The sequence below is a fragment of the Branchiostoma belcheri genome, unplaced genomic scaffold, assembly GCF_001625305.1.
Source record: "Branchiostoma belcheri isolate BF01 breed outbred unplaced genomic scaffold, Haploidv18h27 scaffold5, whole genome shotgun sequence".
Classification (NCBI taxonomy): Eukaryota; Metazoa; Chordata; class Leptocardii; order Amphioxiformes; family Branchiostomatidae; genus Branchiostoma; species Branchiostoma belcheri.
In genome coordinates, this window is record NW_017804131.1 from 4,151,136 (window position 1) to 4,166,944 (window position 15,809).

The window sequence follows — 15,809 nt, forward strand, 5'->3', positions numbered from 1 at the left end:
CAGTGTTTGGAACGGAAGAAGAAGAGGAAACGTAGCAAAAACAATGTTTTCCTCTGGTAAACATAACTAATCTCGACGATGACTTTTAGCAAACGTGAATTGAAAGAAGCGGGGTTTTTTTTGCATAGCCTGCATTGTGCAGTTTTATACTCCCAAATGAAAAAACGGTATGATAGAAAACCCTGCTCGGCCTCTCCCAGACCAAGGGTTACTACATACATGTAGATGCATGTAACATTGCAGACGACCTTGTACCTATATTTTACTTCATTTCCAAAATCCTACACAGCTCGCATTTGTTATCATTCAAAGAACGCCGACTTCCCTCATCTTTACCACTTCTGACAGACTTCCCTCCCTCAAGGAGCCTGCAGAGGTTAATATGTAATCTCCTTAAGGAGACCTTCCTTCTCCTCGACCTCATTAGTATTACCGTATTAAGTAGTTGTAGTTCCAGCTGAAATGAGCTCGAAGTGTGTGCAGTAGACAGAAGGGTTCTTCATATTGATTTTTTCTGCTTCAGACCACTAGAAACAGTTGTAACTAATTTACTTTGGCACATGAGATTGCCAAGGCCGTACAAGAAACAGTACAGGGAGGAGGAAAGAGGGGTAGGCAACGGAAAAGATGGGAGTTAGTACTAGTATTAAGTATTTGTTATTCCAGTTGAAAAATAGCTCGAAGGGTGTGCAATAGACAGAAGGGTCTTTATATTGATTTTTTTCTGCTTCAGCGAGGCTTTTACCAGACCACTAGAAACAGTTGTAACTAATTTGCTTTGGCACATCAAATTGCCAAGGCCGTACAAGAAACAGTACAGGGAGGAGGAAATTTCGAAAGATGGGTAGGCAACGAAAAAAATGGGAGTTAGTATTAAGTATTTGTTGTTCCAGCTGAAATGAGCTCGAATGGTGTGCAATAGACAGAAGGGTTCTTCATATTGATTTTTTTTTCTACCTCAGCAACGCTTTTACCAGACCACTAGAAACAGTTGTAACTAATTTACTTTGGCATTTTAGATTGCCAAGACCACCATGCGAGGAAAAATACAGGGAAGATAAAAGAGGGGTAGGCAGCGGAAAAGATGGGAGGATAACATCAGAGAATGAACCAGCCAGACATTACGTGAAACGTCAAGAAAACAGAGAAGTGTGAAGAAAACTGGTTGTCAGATCACCTGTGGTTCCCAACGGTCGAATAATCAGACTTATAAGGGATACAAGAGGTGCTGACCGGAGCAGGAGATTGGACCATACGTGAAGCCACATACCCATTTTTATCCGTCAGTTATTGGTTTCCTTCCTTCAGTGATGTCCGTTCTTTATTGCTTTCTGCATGTCGGTTCAGAGTGTCAAAACCTTTGAGTGAAAGGTAATGCATGAGCCTATGTCAAACCATTAATACTTGCCAAAACTTGCCATAGACGCCTTGTCTGATAAAGCCAGGCCATTCAACTTTGCTTTGTCTATGTCTTGCCTATAGCTAGCCTCTACCAGGCACTGCGGATAGCTGGAAAAAGAGTAGAAATTGGCCAAAATAAAGGGATAGTATACCAGTGACCCGGGATCTTCTCTGGTATACTATCCCTTTATTTCGGCCAATTTCTACTATTTTTCCAGCCAGCGAACCGCGGTGCCGGGTAGAGGCTAGCCTATAGCTAGCCAGGTGATTTTTACCGAGTGTGATGAATTGTAGTTCTTGTCAGTATACAATACCTCTGGCTGTCACATACAGTTTGACTGCTGTTTGACATATCAGCTAAAGCATGTTACATGGAGGAGGAATTCATATGCTCGATAAGTTTGAAATTCTTTTTCACTTCACCTTGGTAACTAAGAGCACGTGTGCGACCGAACACAAGATGGCGGATAAAGCATGCTTCACCTCAGCCAAGGATGACGTCTGCTTTTACCTTGCCTTTTTTATGAGTCTCATAAACAATTACGGCACTTACAGCACTATATTGACACCATGCCTGATTGAATAACTCATAGACAGTCTACCCAAGTTTAAATAACGAGGTGAATCCGTAGTTCAGGGCGCCGTTTTAAATTAAAAAGGTGACGTGAGGTCATGCGATCGATGGTCAGACGAACCGTTTGATGTCTCCAATTGTTGGGCTGTCACGATAACGAGTAACACATCTGATAACATCTCGTGCAACAACAGAATGGCTAAATCATACCGTGTCGGATCGTAATTAAAAGTCGATACATCATAACACGGTTACCAGGGCATGACATGGGTATAGACTGTTGCGAGGGCATGCCGTTCTCTGTACAATAGAATCCAAGCTGTACACCTTTTTGTTGAACCAGTTACCGACGGAAGGGGTTTGGAAACACTTTTCGTAAGACACACGGTTTGCTCGAGAAGATATCTTGTAGCGATGGGTTGTATGCACCAAATGAAGTTCGTTTGTTTTCTTGTTCTTCTCTTCACTTCGACTCCGTTCATCCTGATTGTCAACAGAACGGATCTGAGGTAAGAACTTTCTGAAAATCACATCAGGGCACAACGAGAAGGGCTAAGAGTAACTTTGCTGCATACCATGCATGTATTTGCTAACAAAACCATGTCTAACAAATTCTCCACAAAACCTTGTATTCGCATTCTGGGACAATTGAAGAATAGATTATGTAAAGTAATGTATACATTCCACAGTTTTGCCTGGCTTTCTTAACAATGCCTATCAATGTATTTGTCTGATGGTAAGCACACAAAAATGTTTATTCAACTTAAGCTCAATCCCGTTTAGTTAGACGTTTGCTTACTGGCGTATAGTCCTGGTTTCTCCGTTTTCGAGTCGCGATGGCAGCCCATATGTCTCTGTCTCTTATTGCCTAGTTTATGTTATATCTTTATTAACCTCAGGGTCCCCCTAAGTGTAGACAATTGAACGTGTCTTGCGGCTGCATTTCCACAGTATATGTTTCCAAAATTCTCTTCTTCAGAAGATATTCACCTAAAGCTCTGTGGAACTACGCCAAGAAGACAACCAGGGGCCTGGCTGATTCCACAGCTAGGGTCGGAAACGAACTAGGACATTCATCAAACCATACAGTCCACATCATCAAGAAGTCTACCAGAAGAAGCTACTGGCATGATCCTATCGGAGCTGATACCCAAGTCTGGGATGACGACCAGACCTTAGACAGGATAAGGTAAAAGTTTTTGTCAATTGGCAAAGAAGCATATCGTTTTTCTTCATTTTGCAGGTAACTGGCACTGTGATACTGCGATATTTATAGACAAAGCCCCAACATAACCACTTACATAGTACACGTATATAGCCTAAGCTACAAAGAGAAACAACTAGACGTGGTTTCGTATCAGTCCAAAGTCGGCTATATGAAGCCTATATACACTGTATCTTGTAAGAATACGGAAATTTTCGTCCTTTTCATCCCTTCAAAATCTGTATTTCTTTCCTACACATATATACTAATTGAGGGTTAGCTAGTAGTAGCTAGTTTACATTCCTTCACAATGACTCCAAATCGTCCATTTGACCTATATTCTTTCTAAACATGGTCCGCTATAATTGTGATAAATGGATCTAATACGTTACATAACTGTTACAAAGGCCAAAATATGCAACAAAAAGCACAATTTCCTGCTATGAATTATTAATGCGTCATGAACAGTGTGATTAATTATCGACAGGGGCCATCATAATGAATATCCTATTGTTCTCCGACAATCGATATGTCACTTTCCGTTATCCAATTGTGTACCGCTTGGATTCATGCCTGGTTGGGTAGAAAATTCTTCGCTTACATTTATCTATAGATAAAATCTTGAATGTATTACACCTTAAGCAAAATGTAATGTTATAAGTGTTGTCTATAAGATTTTAACATATTTAAGTGGAGTCTGCCTCAAGCATTCTGTCTGAAAGTGTCAATTTCTGATACGAGTATAAGATGAGCTCTCAAGTTAATTATGTTTACCGAGGTTTTTTTAATTGCTTCCTATTTTTTTCTTCTTCTCCAAGCCAATAAGGTCAATGACCTGAACCAGATGTCTGTCACCATAGTAACTAGTGTTGGATTACATCATGTTGCAATTTTATAGCAGGAGGGATTTAGACTCCTGTCTGACCATTTATGTGAACGCGTTTGAGTAAGAATTAACAGAGCAGACCATATTCGAAAGTTAACATTATGCAATTGCTTTGCAAATGTTACCTTTCTATTTTTTTCTTATTATTATTTAACAGAAGTTACGCAAGACGATTCAGGCCAGATCACTTTACAAGTATGGAGCTCAGGGGTCACAAGAAACCGAAGGAGATGGTCTTTTGCGGACCAAATCACGACAGAGAATGTCTTCTTGAGGGAAGGAACGAAATCGTTCCTCACCGCACATGCGCAGTAGTCGGCAATGGCGGCGTCCTGTCCGGCAGCCTTTGCGGGGAGGACATCGACTCGCACGATTACGTCATCCGCTTCAGCCTCGCTCCCATCACAGGGTACGAACGTGATGTCGGGAGTAAAACCAGCCTCATATTCATGAACAAGCAGATCGTCGAGAGGGTACAGAAGAGTCTGACGTTAAACACGTCCATGAACGTTTACAGAAGTAGACTGAAACGACTGGACGGGTCGATATTCGTCTTTCCTATGGGGAAGAGAGAGGAACTTTTTCGCTTCTTCTTCAATGCCGTCAGATCCAACTGGATAACTGTGACACTGAAGTACTTCTATCCTCTAAACGACGTGAAAAAGTGAGTAAACTCTCCTAGAATAGGAGTTTCATATTCATCTATAGTTAGTTTACTGTACCACCTGTTATAGTACACCCTTAAACCAACATAAACCTGTACTTAGATATCATAATCGTTTAAATGATATCAGATTTAATTTGGTGCATTGCAAATTCAATATTCAATGAAGTGATACTGAGTCTACTTTTCCTCTCACACGTACATTTCTGTGATCATTCCCTGATCCTCATGCATGTGTTCTGTGTTTCCATCCGTACAGAATCATGAGCAAGATCTTTCCCGACATCAGCCGCCATATTGGGCGTTTAGTCACCACGGGCCTGACGGCCGTCGTCATGGCAACAAACATATGTGACGACATCACCCTGTACGGATTTTACCCCTATAAATCGAACTACGCAGTGACGTATGAGACACTTCATTACCATTACTACCCAGATGACTACATAGAGCCGGCCATTATGGACTCCATACATAATTTCACTACAGAGTACAGGCTGTTGAAGGAAATGGAAAAGCGGGGGGTTCTCAAACTAGTCACGAGTAGATGTAAACGCCCTCAAACATGAACTTGTACAACTTGAGAATCTCTAGACCGATTGTAAGAGGAATTATTAAGTTGCCCTAGTGTCGCAAAGGACCAACGGTTGTTCACGATTATTTCACTGTGGGTCTCCCGGCCTAACTTTCATGGCTCCGTCTCAACCAACCTACTAGAACAGTGTGATTATGTTACTGTTGTTGTCGATTTTTTTATGTCGTGAATAGTTTGGCGATGACATTATGTCTTTTTGTGTATATTGTGAATGAATGTTTTGTGTACTTCTGTGTTTTGATGAATAATACACCAGAGCGAGACTTATGACTATTATGTCCCTTATTAAAATCGTGAGACCGTGCTGAACGTTTTGACTTCCTTAGGCCACACCAATTTAATTTGTTGGTTCTCGGATTTTTTCAGAAAAAATATGAAGCGACAGGGCGAAAAAAAATAAAAATAAAAACAGGTCTAGGCATCCTATTATAGCCTCAAATGCTACAATATGAGCCATGAAGTCAACAAAAAAGGCTGGGTTAAAATTCAAAGTATAAATTTTGAACTTTTAATCAAACCACTGCATTGATAGATGGAAAAAACTGTAACAACTAGGAAGAAAAGGAATTTCCTCAACTGTTGGGGGCAAAATATGAGCATTTTTGAGTTGATTCAGAACCAGAATCTTTTTTTTTTTGCAAATCAGAAAAAAATGAAGAGGCGAATCCGAGAACCAACAAATTAAATTGGTGTGGCCTTAGATACCTTTAACTCATATCATAAGAACATGTCTCCGTCAACCGTAGCGTGCAGTGTTCTCGTGGTCAGATATGTTGGACCCCGACTCTGGATCCGGAGGCAAGCGTTCGTGACAGGATCTCACTGTCGTCCTTGGCGCCCTGAATGCACGCTTTCTTACTTTAGCTCTTAGTCCTTGACAAACACCCGGTATTTCTAAGCCTACCTACATATAATTCACGCGACCCCATTTTCTCAGATGAAGAGTCCTGATGGTAGGTTTCTACATTTTGGTAGGAGAGGGTGATTTCCAAACACCACATTTCTATGGTTTGCCCCTAAATACCGATTGCGGATGCCAACACAGTTTGACGTTCATTTGCTTAATACGCAATGATCCAAATAATATTTCAACCCCCTGTAGACCTTCTTATAGGATCTGAGATACTGATAACCCCTATCCTAGCCTTAGACTAAGTTAGTGATACGCAATGGTAGCCGTATGTGTTCTGGTCTAACCGGTTTTCTTACGGTATCCTTCTATCACGCAGACTCCGCAACGCGCTGTATTGTTACAGGCTTCCCCACATACTAGTACACTATACACACGGTTTAAAAGCATTGTATTTCACATCGGAGAGGTCTCTGTCAGCCTAACCTGTGGTTGAAAATGGACACAAAAACGTCCATGGTTCAATGCATTGAACATGAGCAACAGCTCAATACAAATGCGCTTCCTTCTAGAGCCAGGTATGGAAATAGACCAAGGGTTACGAACTCAATTTGACATAATTACCAGAGGGTTAAAGTAAGCCCTGTTTTGTACGGTGTGTAATGAACTGTTGTACCCTGAAGTGTGGGTTTCACATACCACAAATACATCAACACTGGGACACACTGTTATGCAGCCGAAGGTCGCACCTGTCAGGTAAGGACGTTGTTGTTGTTTTTGCTGTTTCATGTTTGAAGCAAAAGTCTATATTGTGTTATATTTGCTGTACTTTCTGGCAAAATATAGGAATATAGGTGAGCGCGTATATTACTGATAGTTTACCAATGACGGCACCGGTAACGCGTAGGAACTTAGTTCGCAAGATATTTTGGAATTTTGGCCTATCTGTCACCACACCCCCACCCCAAACAAATACTGGCAAGCGAACGTCGTTAGCAATTTGGCGATGCGTATCGTTGGAGTCCGTTTCCCCACCGTATGTGCACACTGCTTTGGAGTTTGGTGCTTCTAGAGCAGATATCTAGAAGCATGCATCACGCTTGAAGATATTTGCGAAATAAAATGCATTTTGCAACGTACACTGAAAGGACGGCGATGCCTTGACCTCAAGAGACAGAACCTTCAATTGCGGACCACCTGTTGCGAGGAACACACAGCCTCAGGTAAGGAGACCCCATAGTGTCTTAAGTGATTGAGAACACTAGCTGTTACAGCTGTGGATAAGGCTTACGCTCACTAATAGTGTATCAATCAACCGGTATAGCTAACCCGATATCAGACAGAATGAGTATGTTTATAGTGTTTCATTGTACCATAGCGTGCAATTTCCGTTCCATAACGTCTAATTTTCCTCCATACTTCTGTAACCAAATCTTGAATAAATAGCTAAATGTACAGAGGTGCAATCTGTCACTGTCCATATTTACAGAGTGTTAAAGAAAGGTTTGGCATTTTTGAAATTGTTCCTTTGACACTTTCTAGCCTTAGGAGTTGTGTATCTTCCCCGGCATCTTGAAAATGGTGATAGTCTATTTAAGACGAAGTGTTAGCCATCTTCAGAACCCTTCACTACTTGCCTCAGAAGCTAACATCTGGGTTTCTCGCCACTTTGAACGGTAATAAATGTTTCTGCAAGAAATGACACCCCAGAGTGCCCGCAGGTAACCTTCTGTGATTCATGTCGTACGTTAAATGACGAACCCTGCGATTCGTCACACCGCGGCATGGGTGTCCCGAGGTTTTACCCAGCGTTCAGTAACAACAGAGAAAAGTTCCGAGGTCTGTCTTCATCTTGTGGTCCCTTTCAGTGATGAAACACAGCCACAAATACAGGTTACAGACTGTTTTCTGTCGCGAATTCTGTAATAATTTATATGTTGAAAACGAGATACACTTTCTACTTGACTATACATTATATAAAGATGAATGCCAAGAACTACTCGATATTTTACATTTAGACAAGATATGCAAGAAAATGTCAAAGCAGGACATGTTTAAACACTTGATGTCATGCAAGAACGAATATATAGCAGACAAACTATGTAATTATGTTTCCAAATGTTTCAAAAAGAGAGGAGAAAGGGCAACTTACAGTAGATGATAGGTAGTATATAGTATTGTTATAATGTATAAATTCCTAGCAATTAGCATTAGAATATAGCGTCCCAGTATGAAATACTCATGTTTTGCATACTGCATATCCTCTTGTGCATTTAGTCCATCTGGGCAAGAACATGCAATAAAGATTCATATCATATCATATCATATCATTAAACGTATTTAACGTAAAGCTTTGAGTAACCACATTTGACGTACGGCTTTGAGGAAAGTTCTGAGGTCTAGTGCCGTGGTCCCTTTAAGTGATGAAACACAGCCAAAAATATCTAATACGGGTTACAGACATTTTTTTCCTGCAAGATTATTCAACGAAGCAGAACTGGAATGAGTTCCGTGAAATTTGTGATTTTATCTGTTCTATAATCCCACCTGTGTGTTCCAAATTCAGGCCCTGGGGTACTGGAAGCTATCCAACAGCCACCTTATGTAACAAACACACTCAGACACACAAATTGTGTGCGCATATATATTGAACTTCACCCCATAAACTGTTTTGAATGGCCCCTTGCGTTTGTGGAAATGAAGGGTTTCTACTATGATATACAGGCCGCATATTGCCAGCTTGCAAAGAGTAAAACAAAGTGGCCTCAAGCGTGTGCAGATTGCTTTTGAAACGTGTGATGTATAATGTACAGTGTGTTGATTTTGATCAGTGCTATGGTTTAGAACTTCCCCGATTGAGACTGAAAGAAGAGTTATAGTGTGTTTGACATACTATCTGAAATGGTTCGAAAGTCCGCGTGTCCTGTGATGTACCCAGGGAACTGTTAGTTGTATCTAGATCTCGACAGGTGCGCCTACATCTATGACAGTGTAGGTCTATGACATATCCCATGCCCGTAGCCAGGGGGCTCAAAGGCCCACTTTTTATCTAAAGGTCCAAGATTTTCCTTTAGAAAATGGACGAATTTGTATCACCAGCGGCACAGTCCACTGGAATCATAGAAAAACTGCTCACTTTGTCATGGAATAAAAGTTGTGTCTGATTTTTCCTTTGAAATCCGCTCAACATTTCAGAAGGTTAAATTTTCAAAATTTAGCCTTCCTACGGCGCTCGTTGGTCCCTCGGACAGTGGGAAGAACCACCCCCCCCCTCTTCAAAATCCTGGCTATGGGCATGTATACAGATGAGTCATTGAGAAACATACTTAGAGCAAGAAGGGCGACGTGAAAGAAGCTATCTATCAGGTGTATTTCTCCGGACGAAGATTTATAAAAAGACAAACTTGGCGGTAGTGTTATAGTATCAAGGCAGAGTTATGGTTTGTGGAATGCCGTTCGTCTTACTTACTACACAGCAGGCCTAGCACAACAGGGCACGTTGATGTTTGAAAGGGTGTAGGTGTGATTTTTCATGGCAAAACCTTTACGTCTAAGCCTGTATATAGTAGTTGTGAAGGCGCGTCCCTTGACAAAACCCCCTTCAATAACAGCCTCCAGTTTGAAAGCAACTGCCTGAACTATTTATCTGGTAATAGGCTGGATACACACTATTTTCTGAGACATGAATACCGTGGACAAATACACGAAATGCCTTAATGCGTAAAATGAATACGTGCCGCGTTTTGGCTTGTAGAATATCATTCTACTTGCATCTGTAGAATATCAGACATCCGCTTATACATTTAGATGAATCAGTTTTGGTACCACAGCTTGAAAAATAAGCATGCAAGACTGTGCCTTTGAAGCATTGTAACCCTACTTCCTCCATGGATGTCTGACTTCAATGCTATCAGCTCTAAAGTTTTATTACCTTAAATATAGCTACCAGAGCAGAGCTGTCCGTTATCTTTATGGCAAGAAGCCTACGGCAAGGCTTTTCCGTACATTACTGTTAACGTCTGAAGAAGATGGCACAGCTATCATTCTACTGGTCATCATTCCACAGACAGTACGCACTCTAACGGCATTTTAAGCTACTCCGTTTTTGTTACGACTGGAGAAAACGTGGTTTGAATGTTGTTGTTTTTTTTCTTTCGTTATTTTTTTTCAGGAACGGATGAACTCCTACCGAAACAGGTTTTTTTTCTAAGTTTTGGAAATGTATCAAAAGCACTAGAGCTGCTTCAGCACTGAATGCGTAGAAGTACGTGTACACAAACACGTAGACCATCTCTTTGTAAAGACATAGAGGACTACTAGTACTGCCATGATATACAGTTTTGCCCTGAAGGGAAAACTTCACACAAATATACGTCCTTGGATGTAAAAGAAAGGTCGCCAATGTTGACATGACTCTTGGGTGAAAGGTCAGTGATACATGTATGTTGTCCTTTGGTGTATTGATAAAAGCTTTCACTAGAAAATAAACACTCAGAGCGACTTCTAACAACCATGTAATCCGTAAGTCAGTTTAAGGCTATTTTTCTGACGAAGACAGGACATAAATTAATGTTGTTGTTTTTTTTTACTTCTGATCTACGAACAATGGTGAGGGGGTACGCATAGTTAAACAATGAGCTTCGATCACGGAAGCTCCTTGGTCAATGATGCCTGATAAGAGAAATAATACACTTCCATATTTATGTTTACCGAAGGAAAACAAATTGTTTTTGCTCGGTTTCTTCCTCCTCTTCTTCTTCTTCTTCTCCAAACAGTGACCTCTGACCTGACCAATGAAATGATTTGTTGACGTCTGTCACCATGGTGACTGGTGTTGGGTTACATAATGTTGCAATTTCATGGTGTGCTCTGTTCCTGTCACCGTATACTAGTAGTACATGTATGTGAATGTATTTGAGTAAGAATTAACAGGGCAGACCATGTCCAAAGGTAAACATTATGCATTTGCTTTGCAAATGTTACTTCTCTAGTCCATTTTTAGATTCTGTCTACTGGATTTATATCAAAGATAACGTCCTGTAATCAATCTCGTATCTCCCTGCTTTGTGACACATCCTCGTAAGCCTTTCCCAGCTAACTAATTACTGCAGAATTTCCGCCTTATAGTGAGCATGAAGCGTGAAGTCGTTTTCAGTGACACGGCAAAGCCCTCAGCTTCCCCTGGGTGTTATAGGTGGCTTTCAACGGTAATCTACTGAGATTTACCTACTCTTAAATTTCTCGGCAGTGCGCGGAGTAAAGGTTAAGGGATCTAGATGTTGGTTGTGATACACAGAATAACTTATAAATGTGTGTTAGGAATAAGCAGAAATTTCAATGTAGCCAAGTAACCGTGAATGAAATTGGATCGGTACAAAATTGAACTTTTAGATTTTCAAGTTTTACAGAACTTGATGCATATATTTGGACTGCTCCAATCCCGCACTATAAAAGGGGTTCAAAAATACTTTTTTTTTGACTGCTCCAATCACGAGCTAGAAAAGGGGTCCAAAATATTTTTTTGGACTGATCCAATCACGAGCTAGAAAAGGGGTCCAAAAATCTTTTTTTTTGGACTGATCCAATCACGAGCTATAAAAGGGGTCCAAAAATCTTTTTTTTTGGACTGATCCAATCACGAGCTAGAAAAGGGGTGCAAAAAACTTTGATATGCATACATGAAAAACTCATTTTCAGCAGACGTTTTGGTGGATTTGTTTACATTCTTGCTGTATCGTACAAAAATTGATATACATATTCCCAGCCTACAAAAAACTACATTTCTATTAACACCTCCCAATCCATATATATATATATATATATATATCACAAAATGTCGGCCATTTCATACTCCACTGCACACGGAAAAGAAATCAAATCCAACAATAACTACAAATGTATATCTAAAGTAGCATTAGCATTACTTATTATTATTATTATTATTTTTACTGTTTATTTTTGTTATCATGTTCTTGCAAATAGCCCTCGGGCATGGATTTGCAATAAATAAATCAAAATGCAAAATGCGAGAAACATTCTTAATTTGTTCGCCAATGTCTGTATTTTCATTCATACCATGTGTATTCATTTCCCCGCAAATGCTATAGTGATCCGAGGCTATTTGAGATGAAGGAATTCTTGTAGTCTTTTAGAAGTGGGATATACATGGTAGTGTTTGATGATGTTTCGCTACCGCCTGAGAGTACCAAATTGAGCTCTCTCGCTCTAACTAGTTGTTTAGGGACCTATACACTGTTCAGGCTTTATGACCTTATGGCACTGGTGTGTAGATTTGAGTCCGACTGATGGAGTTATATGTGTAGCCTTTAGGACATCATTACAGCACAACCCTGCATTTTTCAGAGCTTCTGGTCTGTCGCAGTACCCTAGCTAGTATGTACAATGGCATGCGATGTAATAGGGTAAACAGTAGCCTCTACCAGGCTTCGGAAGGCGGCTGGAAAGAGTTGAAATCGGCCAAATAGAGAGATAACATGCCAAGGGGAGTTGGTCTGCTGGAGAGAACAGTTTCCCGCATCGCTCAAGCATACCAACTCCCCTGGCATACTATTTGGCTGATTTCTACTATTTTCAGCCGCCTTCCGAAGCCTTCTAGAGGCTAGTAAAACAGTGAATAGACTATAGCTGCCATTTAAGAAAAAATAACACCTCCATTTTAACCGGGCCTTACAATTAACAAGGAGAACATAAACAACTACTCGTTATGCAAATAAGTATCTAATTTGCATAATTAATCTAAAATTCTATAATTTATTATTGATATGTTGATGAAAAGGTCATGTGCATAACAAATGATGAAATATTGACATGAAACCTTGCCAAAGGATAAGACTTTTACTTGAAAATATATGACATTTGAGTTAAGAAAACTATATATTGCGCTACTTACAACCTTTCTTCCAGAATTAGAAATACAAATGAAAAACGTTCACAAATTTTAGAGCTCTAAATGTTTCATGGAGGTATGAGACCTCAGAATTCTTGTTTATGAAAAGTGACCAAAATATTTTGCATAAAAGACGCTGAATTATACTGTTGCCGTTCGGATGCTGAAAATAACCCACGATGCGCCTCATCGACTTTAATCTACTAATTTTATTTTTATTGCTAAGCATAGCTGGCGGCCAGAAATACTTCTTTGATAAAGCTCCCGTGAATATAAGTACATAGAATCTTCTGTTGCTTCCCATATCTAAAACCGACATTTTAGCAACCTACCGTTGACATCTCTGGCGAATATTGCAATATCATAACAAATCCACATCATAAAACATCCAAGTTCAGCACTACGCATGAAATCCATTATGTACGTATTTCAAACATTTCTCAAAGCATTTTGTAAGGTCAGGAATTTCACGTCTTTTTTGTGTCAACTATCAATATGGAGATCCTTTTAAAGAGAGGTGAGCAGCTGCCGCAGACTCGTGCCTCACCGTCCCAGAGATCAGTGACCTTACCCGGGATCTCCCTCACAAACAGTCCGCTCCCGCCCGCATTCATCCATTTGCAGCGTTCCGTTCAGTAAGGTTACAGCAAGTAAATTTTCTGGATGGCATCCTCCGCAGACTCCATGCGAGCGGACGAAAAAAACAAGGCGGGTCGAAAAAAACAAGGTTCCTACATTTTAAAATTTTGAGTAAATCATTGTACAAATGGTTTTGATTCAGTGAGAACATCACATATACACAGCCAGCATCACACATCACTGCATCAAAGTAAGAAACAAAACATTAAATCAAAGCCTTCTCTTGTCTCCTCTCTTTATAGTTATCTGCCGTCCACGTTCCGGCATGGCAACAGACATCTTTGCCCATTTTCGGCATGGTGACCACTGTCAGAAGGCAACAAAATTTCTTCTTTTTTTTCAAAATCAGGCGAAAATTAATGCGCGCGCTGATGTCATCCATAAAAATTACTTGCTGTGGCCTAATGCATTTTACATAACGGGGCTTGGGGAATAGACCTCTACTGTATGTAGTAACGTTATAAAGCTGCAGTCATTGCGGATCATTGTCAGATACATCACTATTAGTTTCCAAATCCTATATAGCCATCCTATCAACATTTCAAAGAGTGCCAGTAATGGATCACTAGTAGGTACGATACATGTAAGTGTGATCCATAATTCCCTTGTCAGAAGTCATGTAGTCAGTGATTACTATGGAAGATTATTCCTTATAGCTTTGAATATTTGCCACGTATCTTTCATATTCCTTTATCTTTTCTATTCATAATACCCTGTAAGTATAAACAAAACAAGACGTGCCAGTCGTTCTGATTTTACTTTAGATTTATAGCAAAATAAGATGCGGGAATAAGATGGATGACATATCGTTTTTCCCAAAATTCATTGCGTCATTTACATCACGTGACCGTCACCCAATGAGCGACTGCGTTTTGTTGACTATCAACAACATTTATCATGATATAGATCCACAGTCAACATCACGTAGAAATTTACTTTGACGGGATGTAACAAGTATAACCTGTAAAACCGCTGCTGCTAATGATATGCAATGTTTGAGAGTTTTTCTGGTGCAAATCGGATCCGCCGTGCATTCAGCGTGTCGATAGAGGAACGGGTCAGCGCAATCTGCATGATCCAGGGCGACTTGACGACTTCACGCCCTGACGATATAACACCCGAGCTGTAGAACGCCTTCCACCTCGGGAACCAGTCGTGTGCAGAGGGTTCTCCAAACCTACAGGCCGCTGCAACAGGTGATTGGCTGATTTGGAGAGCCTGCTGAGTTCGACATCTTATTACGGAAGGACTCGCTGTTGCCGGTTTCGCTGTAGGACAGTCTGAGTACTAGTGTGGAACTAACTGTGCTCAACACACTCAGCTGCTTCGCTATTCTGCCGTCAGCCCATCTTCCGTGCGTCTAATAGAGCTATACTTCACTTTGGTGAGTTGAACATGTCTGAATTGTAGAGAATTGTTGTTCAATAACGTTGGTATTGATGTTGGTGTTATTCAGTAGAGTTTATCTCAAACTAGCATTTCTAAACGTCGGTTATGCCTCATTCAGATGATGAATGCTCCATAAGATTCCTGTGCTTTTGTAGCACCTGTTTATCTTTGCCGGTTCTGACCGGAAAGATGATATAGTTGTAGGGTTGGGCGTGCTCGCTAAGTCATGTGTATTGCAGGCATTTGTCTTATAAACAGGGTTACAGGAAACGTCCAGATCTAGTTCTAAGATGACACAGCAAGAGCGATATTTTCGCAGGGCTAATACTGCGTAAAGCTTCTGGCCCAGATCAGTGGTTAGGAAACTGGGTCATCTGTTACGTTTTTATCTGGTCTTTCTTCACTGCGGCCGTTTTTTGCTTGAGCTAATAACATTCCAATCTGTGGCCTGTATCCGCTATGTGTTTACCTGTTTTTGTTAAACTGTCAGAACGGTATTACCGCGATGACTTGATGATTGGGCTTTTCTGTCTTTGTCTTTTCTTTCCAGAGAAATTCCTACTGAGATCCAATTAGCATTCTACAATTCTTCTATATTACGTACATTGTAACTCTTACTCTCCAAGCAGAGGTTTGGGTTTCGCTTTTTTGCGTGTTTTTAGACTTTTTTTATCGGGGTTTATTTTTTGCACTGGAATTT

The 15,809-nt window shown here is 40.5% G+C and overlaps 1 protein-coding gene across 1 annotated transcript; it reads left to right on the forward strand.

Annotated features, from left to right (window-relative positions):
* Positions 1-2,389: 2,389 nt before the first annotated feature.
* On the forward strand, positions 2,390-5,298 carry LOC109479669 (alpha-2,8-sialyltransferase 8B-like). The gene is made up of 4 exons (XM_019781657.1): positions 2,390-2,484; positions 2,955-3,164; positions 4,223-4,729; positions 4,989-5,298. Exons 1-4 carry the CDS (start codon positions 2,390-2,392, stop codon positions 5,296-5,298), a joined length of 1,122 nt encoding a protein of 373 aa, XP_019637216.1.
* The last annotated feature ends 10,511 nt before the right edge of the window (positions 5,299-15,809 follow it).

Excerpts from the sequence above, each read along its gene's own strand:
- LOC109479669 (XM_019781657.1), top strand. The coding sequence starts at position 2,390 with ATGGGTTGTATGCACCAAATGAAGTTCGTTTGTTTTCTTGTTCTTCTC. Across the intron at positions 2,485-2,954 it reads GTCAACAGAACGGATCTGAG|AAGATATTCACCTAAAGCTC; the intron begins GTAAGAACTTTC and ends TCTCTTCTTCAG. Across the intron at positions 4,730-4,988 it reads CCTCTAAACGACGTGAAAAA|AATCATGAGCAAGATCTTTC; the intron begins GTGAGTAAACTC and ends CCATCCGTACAG.